At 41.1% G+C, this 20,170-nt stretch overlaps 1 protein-coding gene across 1 annotated transcript; it reads right to left on the bottom strand.

Annotated features, from left to right (window-relative positions):
• LOC137994590 (transcription initiation factor TFIID subunit 4-like) lies at window positions 1-18,763 on the bottom strand. The gene is made up of 11 exons (XM_068840197.1): window positions 17,509-18,763; window positions 15,679-15,768; window positions 14,582-15,048; window positions 8,960-9,014; window positions 8,273-8,390; window positions 7,211-7,341; window positions 5,826-5,951; window positions 5,261-5,317; window positions 4,447-4,575; window positions 1,959-2,030; window positions 1-1,493 (listed from the first exon to the last, which is right to left on the bottom strand). Exons 1-11 carry the CDS (start codon window positions 18,658-18,660, stop codon window positions 1,383-1,385), a joined length of 2,508 nt encoding a protein of 835 aa, XP_068696298.1. The 5' UTR covers window positions 18,661-18,763; the 3' UTR covers window positions 1-1,382.
• Between the last annotated feature and the right edge of the window lie 1,407 nt (window positions 18,764-20,170).

Raw genomic sequence — 20,170 nt, forward strand, 5'->3', positions numbered from 1 at the left:
GAAATGCACCTTTTTATTTAACTACCACGACAGGTAATTTGTGAACTGAACCGTGAAAAGGAGATACTTGTTTATAGTTCGTTTTCCTACCTAGATAACTTAGCTATACGAAAGTTTCAAGACCAAAATAATTGCTTTCCCGATCATATTTACAGGAACTGCACATGCAACCGCCATTAACCAAACAGTTTGAGATCGACCAGCCAAAACGACTTCGTAATGTGGAACTCTTACACTGCCAAGATTTCTGTCATCAATTTGAATTTTTACAAGTGATTTCTTGGCACTGTTTCTTGAACACGGCGCCAAACAAAGTAATTTGCCGATCGTTTTGGTATCGAAATACTACACAAGGTGGTGAGCTTAAAATCTCGCCCTACATCCCGGGCCAATCGGAGGTAACCGCAAAATATATTGTGGATTATTCGGCGCAAACGCAGCTGTTATGGTTCGATGTTGTTACGTCTAGAGCGGTTTTCAATTGAGTGTCGAAAGTAATAAGCGAATTGCTTTGGTTTATGATTACTTCACTCAGCGATTTGTTCAAAGTTCTCGGGCCTCTTTTTCAACTAATCAGAAGCGAAACCAAAACCAATCGTCGCTCGCGCGTGCACATTTTCCCGCGCTTTGTGTCGGGTACGTGTAAGTACTTCGAGTTTTGATTGGTTAACTGGATTGTCTCCGTCCTTTTTGATTGGCCAAAGTAATTACTTCGGTTTTGGTTTTACGACACTCGTTTGAAAACCGCTCTATTGCGATTGGCTGAAATAAATCGTTTAATTTTCAAGATACGACACTCGACGAAAAAAACAGCTCCAATGCATAAAAGTTGTTTGCGTTTATGACGAGGAACACAAACTGATTGAAAAAAAGATTTCTTGGCAATGGAAGAGTGACTAAAAAAAGGGAATGCACACTGCAATTAAAAGGCTAAGGATTATTTAAAAAGTGGTATGAATTTCACTTATACAAGCATAGTGTGTTTTCATTTATGAACATCCCCCAAGAAAGCTTGTACTTGACAAGCAATTAAAGCACCTGTTTTTGATTATTTGATAATTGATTTTAACAAAATATCCACCGAATTGAAACAAATTCAAAATTACTGCGTATTAACGCACATGCAGTCTCTCCGAGTCCTTCTCTCCATTGCTTTTGATGGTCACGGAAATCTTATGTCCACGCGCATTGCGAGACACATGAACGCATGAAGAGGCGACTTCTTGAGCAGCTCCGGTTGACCGTGGCCTTGGCTTGGCCTGTCACGAAACGTCGAAAGTCCAAGAAGAGTTGCGTGACAAAAGTGACCTTTCCAAACTATGTGATTTCCTTGGGCTGTCACAGATCCTTAACGACGAACGGCGTGAAAGGGATGCCATGTGTTATTTTAACAACGCTTTGTACAATAATAAAGATTTGGTTGTTTCTTTTTCTTGTTCCATAACAAATATAAGATCTTTGAGGAGAACTCGCCGCATTCTTTGGCGAGGGGCCTGGCAAAAAAAAAAAAAAAAAAAAAAAAAAACGAAGCGTGAGGATAAAATCATGCACTAAGCCTGGCTAAAAGGCTTGGGTGAGTAGGGGCTGAGGTCTAGGCGCTAAATTAAATTACAGGCAAGAGCCCACAGTAAATGTCAAAGGTCACCAGCACAGAAGTTGATATGCTTATTTTTACCATAAGCGACAATAATCATCGCAGTTGAGAGAGCAACTTAAGCTAAAGCAGTTACAAAGAAAACCTGGAAAATACGAGGCTCTGTTGCTTACGTTGCTGTCTCACCAACAAAATACCCCTCACACAGAAAAATCTATTGGAATGCATTATACTGTTTCAATCGAGTCCATTTTCATCACATGAATCAGCCAAAGGCAACGTTTCAAAGTACACACATTGCATACAAGCCGAGAATGAACTACCGAACCGACAAAGCAAACAGACAACTTCGAAGCATTCTTACCTGTTGTCGAACGTCTTTTTGGTTTCCTTGTAACGTAGAGGAAGACGGAGATGAAGAGTTCGAGGATACACCCTACATGACAACAAGGACAAATGAAGGTTCAACTACAACAGCACAGGAAGACACCCAACGATGTTGCCTCTTCAAATGGGAAAGAGGATTCGGTGGGGCTTATTCAACAGATGCACGTCCGTCCAGAAGTAATCGAAAACGGATAGATAAGGTGTTCTTTTGACCAAAATGTTCTGGAAATACTTTTGACATAATGGAACCAAAGGGAAGTGGATCAATTGAAAAGAGAAGCGGACAAGGAACCAATAGTTAATTGGAAAGACTTTTTTCAAACCTATATTCCTACCATACCCTAAGCGAATGAATTTCACTTCCGGCTTTTATAAATTAACTATACTTGCAACCTCTCACAGTATAAGCTATTTTCCACCCAGGCCGCACGCTTTTCGATCCAATCAACTTTCGATCTATTTTCAGGGTAGTTGTGCAACATGAACGAGACGAAAAAACACTCCGAAATTATTCTCACAAAATATTACAGTTCAACGCGCCTTACCGTGGCCACCCAACAAACTTTCACATTTGACAATTACGTGTAAATACGTCAACTCAACAACCCATGCAACGGTGCTCAACTTACAACGGCGCGATCTTTGTAAGGAGGCGTGAATATCAATCAAATTCACACATCTTGATTGGAGGACAATTTGTACACATCTTTGTTTGGTGTCCACGGTAAGGCGCGTCGCACTGTAGTTATCACATCACGAAACGGGCCAGTTCAATAAATCGTTCTTGGGAATGCGTCAGTACATTTTCAGACTTCCATAAGAACTGACCATACGGTGCTAATTTCACTGTCTCGGAGCACCGGTTGTCGTTACCCTCGTTAGCTGCGACTAAAAGCAGTCAGCAGAAGAAGCCCAAAGATTTAGATGCTTTTTCAGGTAAGTAACAGACAAAGTGGACTTAGCACTACACTACCAACAGCACTAACGTTAAAAATGTTTTCCCTTTACGGTTCAATTGTCCAGCGATGCAATTGAAGGGGATCTTGAACACCAGGCCCCAGTTGTTCAAAAGGTGGATAACACTATCCACAGGATAAATTACTATCCATTGGATAGCGCAATACACATTATTCCAAAATAAATATTTCATTTAGGTATTCTTTTGTTTTTATTCAAATTAGACCTTGATGCCTCGTTCAAGGCAAAATATTCTTTTGAATTTTTAGCTCAAGAACGAGGCATCAAGGGCTAATTTGAATAAAAACAAAAGAATATTTAAACGACGACCATTTTGGAATAAGGTCTATTGGTTTCGCTATGACTTATCCACTGCATAGTAGGGACCTTAAGCAAGGAAAGCGACGACTAAGGCTACGAGAGAGCCACATAAAAATAGGTTTAATTAGCAAAAACAATGCTTCTGCACGCGCTGCACGTGCGTTTTACATTTTGATACATTTCTTTGCCGTTCTCGTCTTGACAACGACGTGAAATGATCAAATTTGAGGTCATGTGGAGGACGAGAGCACCTGACGATGAATTTTCAATTTTCTCTCTAAATATCCACACCGTTCTCACCAATTCTTTTTCTGGAAAGTGGACACACTGTCCATGCCTATCGACTTGGAGTAATCGCAAAAATATTCCAATGACAGGAAATAATATTTTTAGACAACGTTCTCGAAGCCGTCGTCGTCGTCCTTGCTTAAAGGGAAACTGTCACGAGAAGCGAATGCGCTAGCGTCTTGTGAAAACTTGAAAAGTGTTAGGTAAACTTTTTTCAAGTTGAATCGACAAATTCAAAATGGTGTCCACTGGGGAGGGCCATGGTGGACAAACGAGAAACTCCGGAGTATATATGTGACTCACGCGTGAATCCATGATGGCGACTAGAATTTTCCGTGGGCTCGAGAGCAAACAAACTCGAGCATGCGCAGTTCATGAGAGTGCCCCTTTAAAGTGCCCATAACCTAAAAAGTTTTATTTTCCTATTTGAAAGTCCATATTAAAAAATGAACTTTGGCGAAAGAATTTTTCAGTTCCAGCGAGAGGCAAATTTTCTACGATTTTTTCAATCCTACTTTTATTTGGTACACCCCTTCCGCTGGTTAGGACCTCACGGGCTCACTGTGACGTAGATTAAGGAATGCTTGTTGGCGTGGGTCTCATCTTTTCTTACTAATCAACGCCAAGGTATCGCTCAGCGATCGTTTTTGGTATTTTTCAGTAAACAAAAAAATCAATCATGCCTATATTTATTATCAAGGAAAGTGCCTCTGAATCTGGAAGTGAATAAACTGGCGATTAAAAAAAAAAGAATTTGAGGCGAGTAGTTGCCGGTCTCGACGAGTCAGCCCACGCTAGCACTTCACTGATAAAATTATTGTTTTGTGGCGCTACGTTGGTAGCTTCCTCTTGTTGTAGCTTAAACTTCCTAGTATTAAACAGGAGACAGGGAAGCTTACGGGATTCGAGGTTGACGATCCTCCTTCAAGAGCCTCGTCTAATTTTCTTTTTTTTCTTGGTCCAATGGCGGCCAGCGCCGTTGAGTTAGCTGCACGTTTGCGAATTAATTCCTCTTCCTCTTGTTGTAGCTAAGGGAAAAAAATTAGAAACAGTTAAAAAAAAAAAGGAACCACAAACTTGTGCTACTAGCGACTTGCAGCGTCCCAATGTAACTTAAATTTTTCTCCCAATAGTTTAGCAGTTTAGGCCACTTTCCATATATTAAATTCACTGACAGCTTGAAATCCTTGGATGACATACTAATATCTTTCACATTCATTGCAACTTGTTTCTATTGTTTTTGTCCTCTCTGCCTCACTATCAAGCTGAATACTAATATTTTGAAAATGGCCTATTGGCAAGGCGTCGTCGTCGTCAAGTAACGTTTTGAATGCGAAGGCCCGCTGTCCCACAAACCCACACGAGCCGGTCCTCAGCCATTCTCTCGGTCTCACCATATGTCGTAACCCCAAGTGTTTAAAAACTCTTCAGAGCGAAATCTGCAAGTTCTCGTACGCTTCCCATGGAAATTTTCCTTTGGCTGGGTGTGCGATATGCGGGCAACGCTGTCCGTGATGCAAAAAGCTTCATCACATCACCCGACACCGATTTCGCTGTTAAAGACGAGGAAAACAAAAAGCGGCGGTAACGAAGAATCTTCGTTACGAACAACGAAGGAGTCAAGACGCCTGCATCAACTGCTGCCATCGCCCTACCCTTTGCAGAAAAATTAAAGAGAGGGAAGTTGTGTGACCAATTTAAAGACTATAATACCTGTTTGGCCTTCTCTTTCAGTCTTGCTTGCTCAGGATCCTCTTGCCTTGACCGACTCTGCCAAATCACAAAACGCCACACGACTATCAGATCATAATTTCAATGGTGCCGTACGTGCAGCAGCTTAAAAACGTTATTGAAGGATTTGGATGTTATGGCCGCAACAATAGGTAAAAAAACCAGGGGGCGTCTTTGAGCCACGCACGGAAACCGGAATTGAACATATGGCATGGATCCACCTCACCACAGAACGTTTTGAAAAAAAAAAGATCTTGAATGAACGTAGCCTTAGCATGCGAACGCAGACCTATTTCCGGCGGTTGTTTCGGGGGAGAGAAACAACCGCCGGAAATACGTCTGCGTTCGCCGGCTATATTTGGCGTGGGGAATGGGGAGGGGCGCTGTTTTCCTCTTCCCAATCTCCGCGCGGCATCGCCGCTCGTTAATTTGCCTCTCTTTGCGCCAACAATACCTAACCAATACCGTAGCCTACTAAGTAGGCTGGAATGAACATAAATACTTGCTCGTTCCTTGCTATTTGTCAATTGTGGATGGAGTTACGTACTTTAGCAGCTCGCATTAAAATGTCCCTTTCTCTTGCATCTCTCTTTTTTCGTTCTACTTCGTCGATCTGTTCAAAGACTCTAAGCTGTGACCTTATGTCAAGGCCTACTTCGTACATTGGATCGTCCTGAGGAATAAAAAATAGTTACCGGTAACATCAAAATAACGATAGCGCACGAGTAACGTTGTAAACCCGGGGCTCGTTTCGTAAAAGTCCGGGTAACTTTCCGGTCCGGGCCAGAAAAGCCAACTGTGAAACGAAACTCTGCTCATTTTAGGAAGCTCGTCTTTCAGCAGATTTACAAGACCTGAAAGAATCGCAGAATAGCAAAGTTTTGTGCCTCGAAACCGAATCGGTTTGAAGATACAAAAAGATGAATGCTCCCAGAAATAAGTCCGAAAACTGTCGGAACTTTCTAGAACGGGCCCTAGACCATTAAAAAAAAAGCGTTAAAATCTAAGGTATAGCACTCTGGCTTCCTCTAGGCTTCCTTCCATCTGCTTAAATTTCCTGTGATTTAATTTGATTTCTAATCCCTCAAATTTTCAGTAGCGCACTTGTGTAAGGCTTTAACAAAATTTAATTCAACTAAATTCAACTTTATTCATTCAATTCACTGAAAGGGAAGGATACCACAAGTTATCCCTATCGAGTGTATCCGCCCGCAGCCGGATGTACTTGACTGAGAGTTGATTGATAAGGGAGGAAAACCAGAAAACCCTCAGAGTCAGATTGAGATCGACTGAAAGTCAGCCCACACACGACCTCGGCGCCGAGGGTTGAACCAGGGTGGCACAGGTGGAAGGCACCGTTTATAACCGCTTATCCGCCCTGACTCCCAAAGCGATGCCAGTAATGATTATTACATGCTAGGGCGGTTTTCAATTGAGTGTCGAAAGTAATTAGCGAATTACTTTAGGTTTGCATTACTTCACTCAGTGATTAATTCAAAGTTCTCGCGCCACTTTTTCAACCAATCAGAAGTGAAACCAAAACCAATCGTGGCTTGCGCGTGCACATTTTCCCGCGCTTTGTGTCGGCTACATGTAATTACTTCGATCTGTGATTGGTTTACTAGATTGTCTCCGTTCTTTTTCATTGGCCAAAGTAATAACTTTGGTTTTGGTTTTACGACACTAATTTGAAAACCGCTCTAATGAGGCAAAAATTAAAAACAACAATTTCCCTGATGACAATGTCTAAGAATAAACAGAATTTACAGTGTAACCACCTCCACAATGTCACTTCAGGGGGCACTGATGGTGTTTGAACCTGTCGCCTCATGTACAGAAGTGCTCTACATCTTACCAGGCAGTAGTACATTATTAACATAGGAAAAAAAAGACCTTCAAATAAACAAGTACATGCGTGCTACTTTCACATACCCTATAAACTTCTAGTCGATGCAAACTTAATGTGGATACTTTTTCTAAAATGTTTCTTAATCTTTGTTCTGCTGCATGTGATACTAAACTAAGGACATCTTGGGACACATCAGATAACCCATTTTTACTTGCTGCAAGAAAACAAGAGAGAGCACAGATCATTTCTACATGTAAACATCTTTGCATACCTCCATCTAATTGATTCAAGGTACCGCCACCCTGTAAGTTACAATAAGCACTCGTTCCACAGCAATTTAGGACCTGAGTTAAGGTCGGTGCCTACTAATTCAAAGGTATTTTTGCGCGGTTTATTTAATATGCGGGAAATGCAGATCTCAACAAGCGTTATTGAAATCCAAAAAGAAAATTGGGGGTAACCAACCATTTTTCGAAGATAATTAATTAACAATATTTGTAAAAAGCTTTAAAATACAAAGCAATGTATGCCGTTCTTTTCCAAATTGAAGATTAATTATCTCTGAAAAATGCGTGGTTACCCCCAATTTTCTTTTTGGATACCAAGAGCACTTGCTAAATTGTGCTTTCTCCGCATGGTTTTGAACCACGCAAAAATATCTCTGTATTAATACGCATTACCCACAGGAAATCCGAGTATCTCGAGATGCGCAGAAAGTATGCGCAATAACAATAGTAGGCACCGTCCTTAGCCACTCAAAAGCTATCTCCCCTCCATTAACTCCTTGGAGTGAGAACTTTAATACAGCATTTTACTTAAGCTCTGTTGTCTCAGTGGATGACTTGACTGCATCCAGCAAGCACGGTCTTTCGTAGGACTTGATAAACAATATGAAAAATTGACAAGGATAATAATTGTAAGGATTTCATGCACGTTTCTTGTCTGTGACCTTGTCATTTGCCCACAGATCATTACATGCTGTTATTTTTTAAACCACGTTCTACCACGAAAACTCAAATAAAACAATACAGCAATTTGCAGCTTTCCACATCAAGAACAACAACTCATTCGTACCTTGTTGTCATTTATGTTAAACCACCTATCTTCACAATGACAAAGGAGTTTGAAGAAGCTTGTAAACTAACCTAATGCTTCTAATTTTTTCTGGAGAGGTGACACATTTAAAAACGGTTCGTCTTTACAGCTTCTTGTCTGGGTGCTTAATAACTCTGAATTTATGGCCAAAATTCTTTGGCTTTCTTCCTGTAAAAAATGAAATGAACGCATGTTAAAAATTTCTACTTTATTTGTTTTTCAATTTGACACTTTCCCAAATATTTTTTGTTGAAAACACAGTAAATCCAGGGAGTAATCTATACCAGGGAGTAATCTATACCAGCAACTGGTGCCAGGAGCCGGAGCCACGGCTGATTAGTTTACCGAAGCCCAAAAAAATGAAAGCTGATTGTTTTGAGCTGGTTTGAAACTATCTGAGAGCAGGTTTAAAGCTATGATCAACCAATAGAAACAAAAATTCTTTCACCCGATAGAAACCAAAAATTCCAAACACACAAGTAGCTGAAAAGAATTAATCCCAATAAAATGTGACCCATGTTAAATACCGTACCATTGTGAAACATTGCATTTGGTCTAAGGGAAGGTGCTTTTTGTCCACTATGTATAACTCGTTATTCAAACAACCAGCTACTAGGGGTCTTTCTTCCAGTATTCAGAAATATGCCTTAAGTCCAACCACACAAGTTCTGAAGGACTACCCTTATTAAAATTAATGAAATGTGGTAGATTTTACTTTCTTTTTTCTAACTTCTTACCATTAAATTAACTCCAGCCATGGAAGTGACATCATTTATATCATCATCCCCGCTACTATAACAACAGCCAAATAAAATTAAACTTAATAATATCTGAATAGAATGGCAAGAATGCTCTCTGATTCCTTTCCATTTTTAGTCCAGCTGTTAAGCCCAAAAAATGGCATCATCGTTCACTTTTTGACAAAAGCATGAAACTTGGCAGGATGATACAATTATAGGTACTGATCATTTTCTGATATAGGGCCAGCGATGAATCACCATTTTAAGAGGATAAATGGGTGTGGCCAAATTCACATGAATCTAGCCAGCATGAAAACGAGGCTGAAATAAAACAATTGTTTTTTCAGGTAAAATTTTAGTTTTCACAATAAACAGTCCTTGGTAATTATCAGAGTAATAAAAGCATCTTTATTGCATAACATTTTCAATAATGTGTGTCACATGGTCTATCATGTGACTGCAAGGAAACATGCAGACTATGAGAAGCAGTAAGTGATAGAATATTTCAGTTAAAAAACTGTATGTAAGTGATAGAATATTTAAATAAAAAAATTGTACCCATTCATAGACTTACTATTTTATATATACAATATTTTTTTAGTATATAATTATGTCAAAAATCAAGAAAACTGTATTTTTAAATGCTTCCATAGAAAATTTAAGATGTGGCTGTCACGGATACATCTGTAAAGAAAAATACATTTAATTTAACGTAAACGGCCAACATTTTTCCCATTTATATTTAACTTATAGCTTTAATGCACTGATGATTTGTTCTTCCTCCACATCTCTATCCATTGTTTAAAACCATCATGCTTTTTTGGCCCCAGTCCGCCATCATCATCCAGCCTTCATTTGCTACTGCAAAGCAAATTCAATGGAACTGGCCAGCATCATATTGCGAGAATCAGTTCGTTATCGCGCTAGGTAGCCTTAACATCGAAATGGCTGCATTCAAAGTTCTTGGAAACTGGCTTGACAAGTGTAATAGTGGATGCTGGGGAATACATCTATAGGTGCGCTGACTCCTTCATTAAAGCCTCCCACTTCACACGAACAAGACAAGCCCACCAGATTACAGCAGCAAGTCTTTACATCTTGCTACAGAGGGCATATAGCAAATAGCAAGTTTTTGACAATGGCATTGAACTGCTGGGTTTTAAAGATTGGAAGAATAAAATGTCTACTGAGCACCCTCAATTTCTCTCCTGGTGTCGAGTGTTAGAACTGGAACTTTGTGTGTTGCAGTTTGTCCGCTCTCTAAGAGAAGCGAACTTCAAGCACTTCATTGAATCACTTGGCCAACTTGCACCATGGATGTTGTCCTTGGATCACATCAGTTACGCCCGGTGGCTGTCTGTCCATGTCAGAGACATGTGCATCCTATCATCTAAACATCGAAAGGTATTCCAACAGTTCAGTGAGGGAGCCTTTGTGATGTACAAATTATTTTCATCCATAGCACTGGATCATGCGCATGAGCAAGCTAACACCTTCGTTAAAGATGATGAGATGGTGGGGCCGTCGGCCTAACTGAAAGCCCTGGCGCTTTATTGCGATAGATGCTTGCAGGACCTGAGCTTGCAAGGATGACACAAGAGTGTGAAGAATCCATTCCTTCTGTCACAAAGGAAGATACACGCCACCACGAGCAAGTACCAGGAGTACAGGTTTTGTTTAAGAAGGAAGTTGCATCCCTGGTGTCTTCATTTGAGGAAGTGGGAAATCCGTTTGAAGAAGACAGCAAAGATCTGTTTGTGCTAGACTCAAAAGTTATTGTTGAAAATGCCGTCGTACAGTACATTATTGTTGAAGAATGATTTGAGAAAAGGACCAAGGAGTTTACTTCATTTACAACCAAGAATAAGCTTACATTGTTTAAAAGCCCTTTAGAACAAAAATCAGACCAGAAGAAAGTACAAGTTGCAGCTTTAAAGGATGATTGTGCTCTATTCTCCAGACTATACATTTCTTGTCAAAGTCGTGAAGGAAACCTCCAAGAATTCTATAAACATGAGAATCATCAGTGGCCCCCATCTCTGGCGCAGGCTAGTAGATTGAGAGAAGGCCAGAAGTCAGATCTCGTGAAGTGCATGGAAAAGGCTTGTGTGTCGACTGCAGAATCCCCAGAAGTGGACGTTGCAATACTTGATGGAGCTGTTGTGGTGCAAATGGCATTGCCCGGGGCAGCAAGAGTGCTTCAAGAATATGCAGACAATGTTTTCATGCCATACGTCATGAAACAGCTTCAACTAGTCAAAAGAGTTGACATTATCTGGGATGTTAATCGACAGGATAGTCTAAAGGCAGCTACCAGAGAGAGGAGGGGCTCTGGTACATGTAAAAGGGTAACATCATCTTCCCAGATTCCGAAGAACTAGAAGTTTCTTACGTGTGAATGAGAACAAGACAGAGCTCTTCCACTTCCTGGTAAAGCAAGTGAAATCTTTTCACGTAAGAGGTAAAGAACTGTGCACTACATAAGAGGAACACGTTTTCACCAAGAAGAGATGACATGGAAGTCTGTACCCACAAAGAAGCTGATACACACGTCGTACTGTACGTGTACGTTGCTTCGCAGTGTGGATATCGGAAGGTCACGATCAGAACCATTGATACAGATGTTTTGTTTCTTTCTGTTTCCAAGATGCAAGATATTGATGTTGATGAGCTTTGGATTTCCAAAGGCACCAGTAAACATTTCAGGTACCTGGCAATACATGACATTGCTGCTCCGCTTGGACCACAGAAGGCCAAGGCTCTTTCCAATGCTGCATGCCCTAACAGGTTGCAACACCATTTCCATTTTTTCTGGCAAAGGCAAATGAACAGCTTGGGATACCTGGAGTGTCTTCCCTGCAGTAAGTCATGTGTTAGCTCACTTATCTCCAGTTCCAGAGAGTGTCCTTGATGATTGAGAGATTTGTTGTTCTTCTCTACAGCAGAACCAGCACAGCATTAACAGTGAATGAAGCTAGACAAGAGGACTTCTCAAAGAAATCAAGGGCTATCAAAAACATTCTGTCAACTCAAGCTTCCCATTTGCAGCACATGAAGTGTACTGCTTATCAGGCCGAACATGTGCGGGGAAGTGCTTTGATTGCTAAACCACAGATTCCAAGTCGACAAGAATGGGGTTGGAGAAGAGAAGAAAGTGAATGGAAGCTGGTGTGGACAGTTCTACCACAAGGGCAAGAATCCTGTTATGAGCTGATTCACTGTGGGTGCAAGAAAGGATGCACTGGTCAATGCAAGCCCAAAATGCAACTGTGGAGGCCATTACCAAGATGATTAATTGCTTCCAGCAAATATAGTGTAAAAGTGTAAACTCTCTTTCTCATAGTCACGTGATAGACCATGTGACACACACTATTGAAAATGGAAGATGTTTTTTATTCCTTTGATGATTATCAAGGACAGTTTGCAGTGAAAAGCAAAATTTCTACCTGCAAAAACACTGCTGGAGTCATGTGAATTAGTATATAGCGTAAAAATGTAAACTCTCTTTCTCGCAGTGGCGTGATAGACCATGTGACAGGTAACAGTACAGGTAAATTATTGAAAATGTTATGCAATAAAGATGCTTTTATTACTCTGATAATTACCAATGACTGTTAATTGTGAAAACTAAAATTTTTACTGAAAAAAAAAATTCAGGGTTTTCCTTCAATAGTTTCCTTTTGGAGTCCCTAAGACTCCTTTAACCAAAGGTTGAGGGTTCCAGAGGGAACAGGGGGTCCTAAGGTTAGCATTGTGATTTTGAATCCCGCCATTTTTTTCCAATTCACTTTCTGTCCCAGAATGCCTCGCAATGAAACACTAGTTCCCAAGCATCTGCAAGGACTTTCAATCTGGTTCCCCAATCGGAACATCAAAAAAGCAAGCTAGAGAACCATTCAAAGTAAGTATGGCTCTTTTTAGTTTTAAAAATTTAAAGGGGTCAGACAAAACAAGAACATTGAAAAGTCTTTATTATTCTCAGAAAAAGAATTTTTGCATATCTCTTCAGTTCTAAACTAATTATTAGTAAACTATAGCTCTAGAACATGTGCGTCCGAGAGGACTGGTTCTCATTGGTGGTTTCTGTCCCTTTTTTTTGTTTTTCAGCTAAACAACAAGTCTCTGACGTGTATTTGCGCGTAAGGGAAAACTCCACAATTGTTTTATTTCAGCCTCATTTTCAAGCTGGCTAGAATCACGTGAATTTCCCCACGCCTATTTATCCTCTTAAAAAGGCGATTCGTCGCTGGCCCTATATCAGAAAATGATCAGTACCTACAATTGTATCATCCTGCCAAGTTTCATGCTTTTGTCAAAAAGCCAACGATTTTTGGCTTAACATCTGGGCTATTTGGCAAGCCACTTGTGTCCAGAAATGCGCATAATTAGATTTGCACCCAACTTTGACATCCAGCACAGAAGTATCCCTTTAAGTCTAAGCATTTGCAATCTATTTCCAACAATAATGTAAGGGTAAAGGTTAGCGTTATTTTTGGGTCAGGGTAAACGCAGCTCTTTATCCTTACTTGAGGCTTAGCAATGCTAATTGTCAATGTCAGAGGCATCAGTGATGTTGATGTTGCGGAGAAGAGCAACGGAAACACTTTGAGATGCTTAATATTGAAATCTGCATGCATCTAATTTCATGCATTTCTGGACACATCTGTGGTGAGTCAATTGGTTTTACTGGGTCTTATTATTTTGTTTCCACCTTCAATGGAGGTCTACCGCAGGGAGTCATCAGGTTATTGCACTCAGTTTTGAAATAATAAGGAGAGTAGATAAATTCAACAGATACAGGTATCATAAAACAGCATTTACAGCTCATCCATATGATTAGTACTGTTTGTTGCATCTAGATTTTGTCATTTCCACTAGATGCTTGTCTATTTTACCCAATTGCAGCGATAGCTGAATTGCTACAACTGTAGGTAGGCCAGCAAATAGGTATACACAGTTACACAATAACAATAAGCAAACATGCCCTACTTTAGAAAGAAACACAAATAAAGCTAAAGCCCTAAATGCCTCTACAGAGAAAGCCTTGAATGTCATAGAATTGGGTGACAGACATAACTTAGCCATTGGCCACAGAGAAGTTAACAGAACAAGGAGGTTAACACCACAAAACATTAGCTTTGTGCCACCCATTTTGGTAAATTCCTTGGTAATCTCTGCCCAACAAAAATTTTCTTACTTCTTCACAAAGTATGAAATTTTCTTACTTCTTCACAAAGTTTTGAAATAAAATGGTCGTAACACCTTGACCTTAAATGATATTTCTCTTAAAGGTTGCATTCTCGTTAAGTGCAACGCAAGCTTTTAATTTCTGGGATTTAATAAAGCCCCAGATTCAAGTTTACCATTTATTGGTCACATGACCAGTTTTTAGCAAATGGCCTTTTCTCTCTCTACATGTTTCAATCCAAAAGACTGGAGGTTAACAAAGTTATTGTGACAATGTGCAAGAGGACTGTTCTTTTTTGTGTAAAAAGTAGCTACTGGAGTGTTTGCTGCTCAAACTCCTTACTGAAGGCATGCGCATTTGTTTGCACAAGTAGCATGCACTTAATCTCCTCTGGGTTCTTCTGCAAACGTCAACAATCTCTGGTGCCTCACCTGCTAATTCCAGTGAAACCCTTAGGCTTAAGTTTATCAGCAGCTACTGCTGATGCAGCGGTTGTTGCTGATTGACTTTTCACAGGAGCCACAACCATTTTAGTTCCCACAGTTCCAGGCGCAGCACGCACCATGACCACATTCTGCGCACCAGTGACATTACCAGAGGCAGACACTGTTCCCGCCGATGTTCTCAAAAGCACTCTTTGGGCATTAAGCTGTTGCTGTTGCCTTAGAATTTGCTGTTGTTGTGCTGGGGTGAGAATGACTTGTTTCAACATTTGTTGGCCTTGCTGAGAAACAATATGGAGTTTTTGGACCTGTGCTGCATTGGGCTTTTGTCCTGGCTGAGAGAGACCATGGACTGGTGTCCCTGGCTTTTGTTGGATGGACTGCTGTGGGAGTATTTTCTGAGGTGTGTTTGACTGCGTTAATCTTGACTGCGCACGTAGCAATGGTAATGTTTTCTGTATTTGACAAAAAAAAGGAGGAATAAAAACCTTGCAAATAATGGGATAACAGAGGCAATGTGGTCGGGAGGTTATGCCACCAGACCCCAGGCCCCAGTTGTTCAAACGATGGATAGTGCTATCCGCTGGATAAATCACTATCCACTGGATAACTCAATTGGTTTTGCTAGTGTTTATCTGCTGGATAGCACTATCCATCATTTGAACAACTGGGGCCAGGTTCCAGTCAGGTACTGGCTGGAGTCCCCATACTGACTTCTTGGCTGCGCTTCTAAATAGCTACCTGGTATATCTGCTTCCAGAGAGATGGGATTCATGAAGAATTTTTGAGTCAATTTCAACAAATTGAAATTGACTAAAAGCCTCTTCAAGGAAGTGGATGAAGTACATCTACATTGTATACACACACACAAAACCACAGATTAAATGGAGGAAAATATGAAAGCCAGCCTTTCTGTAGCAAATAATCAGAGTTTTCAAGCATGCAAGTAACATACACGTGGACTCTCAGAGGCCTTAAGTAGATGACATGACTTGCCCAATTCATTACAATTTCATGGCATCAGCATTTCTTGTATCAAGGTAAACAACAAAACCAGTCAGCACTTAAATTTTGTTATAACCTACCTTTAAAAAGCCCACGAGATTTGGTTGAGGCGGTGAATTGAGTGTCGCTTGCAAACTTGTTGCAAACTGTTCTTCAGTAAGTTTTCCTTCCTGAAACAAAAGGTACATGTTTTCTGCCTAAGAAACAGCAAGTACAAAAACCTTATTCATCTGAAGACGACATACAGTCAAGAAGCATGCAAAACAGAATTTCACTGTAATTCATGAGTCTGCTTTGAAGGCATCTTTTTGCATTCTGCAATCCGCAGAACCAAGCTAAATCAGTTTTCAAACAAATCTAATACACACAAGAGCACAATCAATAATGCCGTCGTTGTTATTACCAGAAGACCACCTTTTCAGTAAAACTGTTGCAAACCACTTTACTTTGGAGTAATGCCATTTCTTAATGCTGGGAGTAAAGAGACTTGCACAATAAGGATCACATTCATAATAAGTCTGAACAAGCCTCTGTACTTCAGATATGTCCCAAAATTCATGTTAAGATTTCTAGATCATGGCAGTTGTGCACCAGTGTTAATTATCTCTTTCACCCCTAGACCGGCCATACTTAGTATTTTACTCTGTCTAACGCCAGACAATTTTACTCGTCAATGGGGAACCCCCAGGAGTCAATGACCTAATAACTCTCACTGAAAAACTGTCCCATCAATCTCTCACTGAAAAACTAACCCTTTCACCCGTAAACTGGCCTAAACCAGCCACACTTAGTACTTTACTCTAACGCCAGATGGTTTTACTTGTCAGTGGGGAACCTCCCAGGCGTCAATGGGTTAAGCAGTAACCCATGACCTCTGTGATCCCGACGCAGCGCTCAGCCAATTGGTCTATCAACCTAACTGGGAGTTGGTCAGTTTGCGAGTTTGAGACAAGCCCACAGGTAATAGGGAGTTTCCAATGGTAAACGATTACAACACTGTCGGTCCTTTCAGTAGGAAAAACACTTTGATATCTGACCAATACCATTGCCAGGAAATTTTTAAGGGTGTCTGTAAGATCTCAACTTTTACCATGGCAACGGTACAGCACTGATCAAAGACGCAATAAAATTCAGTTTTCCCAAAATATCTTGAAAACTAGTGGCCTAATTTTTTTTGAAAACCACGTTGAATTCTTTATTGAGTAGAACTTGAGTTATTCTGAATTTGTTGAAAAACTGTCTTTAAGAACTCCAAGAAACAAAATTAATATTACTTTTAAGCAAAAAACCAGGTCACCGAGCTAAGTTGAATATTGCATGCGTAACTTATGCGCACATGCTCAGCTAAAAACCCTTTCAAGCCTCCATAATTTTCTTCGTGTCCACACATTTATCAAATAAAATTATGAAATGCAGTGCCCCATAAGTCCAAGTGTAACCTACAGTGTACTTTTAAAACAAGATTATGGGTTGGCCTAGGAGCGATTCTCTTGTTTGGTTACTTGAAACAATAAAAAAAGGTGGCATGGAATGGGCCTTCTCCACGGAGCGGCCATATTGGTCATAGACAATAGATTTCGTACACCAAGCATGAGTTGTTTGGGAAGGAGTTTCAGTGGGGCGAAACAAAAGTCTTCAATCCCTCTGGACTCAACACGGCCGGTGTGTGATTAAGGCCCATTGAAATTTTAAAAGGGGTTGCTTGGATACAGGCTCTTTTTTTCCATCACAAATCTTTCATGACTTCCGACTCTTGCAGGGCTTGTAGCTTTACTGCTTGCATGACACACATACTGTCACAAAAACACAGAAGTGCATGCACAATGACTGCCCACTGCACTAACTTCCCATCAATCCACAAAGATAACAATGATATATTACTGTGTAGCTTCCAGGCAACACAGACTCACCATGACACCTTGCACCAGTTCTTTCACAGTCTTACCAACATCAGGTGACTTTTGATCTGATGCAAGCCTTATCAAGTTGCTAAAGAAATTTTTTAGTTTAAGTGCTTGTTCCTTAACATGTTCAAATTGGGTCACATTCACCTGTGGCTGGGAATGTGCAACCGTCGGCGGTGTATTAGACTGCTGAGGTTGTTTGGCTTGACCTCCAGCCATGCTGACATTGTTAACACCTTGCGGTGGAGGTGCTGCTGCAGTAACGGGTGGAGTAACACGCATAGCTACAGTTGAAGTGTTCGAATTTTTAGTCACGGTGCCCACAGTCGACGTGATCTCGGTTTTTGGGGTTGCAACAGCAACTTGGTTCAAAGGAAGTCTGTAGGTGATAGTTCCCTGAGGTATTGTACTTATTTGAGGCCGAATTGGGGTCAGTGTAGTCCTAATTGGAACATTTGGCGAAACGCTAACACTCGCTGGAACAGGTCGAATCGGCGTTTGTAAGATATTCACTTTCTTGTCCTGTTGGATTGACGAGCTGGTCGCCGCTTGTTGCAGAACAACTTGTGGAGAAACGGGGCGAACGGGCATGTTTGCGACTCGAGGTTGGATTTGTTGAATAATTCGTGGCGCTGCAATGTTTTGAGGATTTCCTGATACATTCACATTTCCCGTAACAACACGTGGAGCTAGCGCGATTTGCTGAGGACCGATCAAATTTATGCCCCGGTTAACCATGTCCGCGTTGATCATAGTTGTAACGAAGCGAGGGGCTCCCGCAAAACCAGAGTTTGGGGCAAGTACAGCCATAGTTGCTGGCCGCGGAGCTAAAGGAACTGCTGTGGTTACCGTTGGACGAGGTGCAATGTTTATAACAGTAGTAATCGCAGAGTTTCCACCAGTACTGAGGACCGGAGATGAAGGAATTCCCGTACGAACTCCAGTCGCGGTTTGATTATGAATTGGGCTCGTTTGGTTTGGCGTCTTGCTTAGTTTAGGGCTCGCCTTGGAAGCTGCTACTGAAGGTTTGACTTCATTATGATGAGATCTGGGGATCGCTGTCGATGCCAGCTGGCTCTCCAGCGATCCCACCATAGCACTGACCTCCATCTCATCTACTTCTTTCTCGAATAGGTCTTCTAGAAAGGAAGACGCCATTTGGCTACCATTCTTTTGATGCACTGGTTTAAAAAGTAAAACAGTATTATGGGATGGGACAACGCCTACGCATATCAGCCTGTGAGAAACCGCCAATCAAACATAAACTAACTACGGGCCCTTGAGAACTTGCGCATGGTATTTCAACCTTTAGAGCTGACCAAATAAAGCTCGCGGCTCATCCACAGCGCGTCTTCCAAACAATCTCGACCCCAGAGCTCTTCTCTTGACGCGACCCGAGGCTCTGGTGACGAGAATGGTATCCTAAACCGAAAATGCACTGGACACTAATCAACTCCAAAAGATTAACGCCGGCTTCATTTTAGCTTTTAGTGGAAAATGCGTTTGTACATATACGGAATTGAATCCTTCTGTAAATGAAATACACCGAAGAGAAATGCCGGCTAAACTTCAGAATACCCGACCACGATTGCGTGACATTAAATGCATGCTCCCGCAGTCCCGAAGTCGATGAAAGTTTGAGCTGGTAATCTTTGGCTCCCGCAGTCCCGCACTCCCGCAGTGGAAAAAGGATGAATATGAAATGGGGATAAAACTACTGCTCCCGAAGTCCCGCACTCCCGAAGTGGAAAAAAAATGAATATGAAATGCAGATAAAACTACTGCTCCCGCGGTCCCGCACTCCCGCAGTGGAAAAAGGATGTAAAATCAGTTTTAGCTTTCAATTTACGGTTTGGTTAACTACACTTTTTATGAGATCGTCTGACATTAAATGCATGCTCCTAAGAAGACTTTAATGAGATCGTCTGAAGAATATAGCACTCGTTTACTGATTAAGCCTAAGCGCTTGTTTCAGTGATTAAGTCGAAGCACTCGTTTAAAATATTAGCTTCAAAACGAATCCTTTATTGCGACACGCTGGCCTGGAAACCCCCATCAATATTATTGATGCGGTCAACCGTTACATCAGCCACATTCATCGTATTGAAAGGTGTGATGATACGCATCTCTTCTTTGATCACCACTCCATGGCTACATCGCGGTTAGGCCATATGTGTGACTGGAGATGCCGCAACTATCCGATACAAACGTGCTCTGATATATGTGGAGTCGTTGTTCTGATAAACGCAGCGCTAGCGGCTTTAGACCGATCGCTATACCAGTTCTTGATTGGTCCCTACGAGAATGGTCAAGTCTATCCACAAAACCCAAGCCAACATGCGTACTACCTCAGGAGAATCTTAATGTCTTGGTTTGCCGAAAGTCGTGTTGAAATCAATTATGCGCTTCTGCAACATGATTGGCGTGATAGCATTCCCACAAAGTCTGAACGCTCCTTTTGTCTTCGTCGAGACGCGTAGAGTAACACAAAGAAAAATCCCAAGGTATCTCTAAACTACAAAGCGTCGTCTTCCATTGGATCAACTCAGAGAGCAAAAAAAGAACAAGCGTCATTTTAAGACTACTTCTCTCCTTCTCCTGCTGAAGCCTCTGTAACTAAATACCCACATTTCCAATGGTTCCTCTTCTCTTCAAGTGCCAACTATCC

Source organism: Montipora foliosa, chromosome 1 (genome assembly GCF_036669935.1).
Source record: "Montipora foliosa isolate CH-2021 chromosome 1, ASM3666993v2, whole genome shotgun sequence".
In the NCBI taxonomy this organism is placed as follows: Eukaryota; Metazoa; Cnidaria; class Anthozoa; order Scleractinia; family Acroporidae; genus Montipora; species Montipora foliosa.

Coding starts and splice junctions, on each gene's coding strand:
- LOC137994590 (XM_068840197.1), bottom strand. CDS start 18,660: ATGGCGTCTTCCTTTCTAGAAGACCTATTCGAGAAAGAAGTAGATGAG. Junction 15,049..15,678: donor ATCTCGTGGGCTTTTTAAAG/GTAGGTTATAAC, acceptor TGTCAAATACAG/AAAACATTACCATTGCTACG. Junction 5,952..7,210: donor ATCGACTAGAAGTTTATAGG/GTATGTGAAAGT, acceptor TTTATTCCTCAG/GACGATCCAATGTACGAAGT.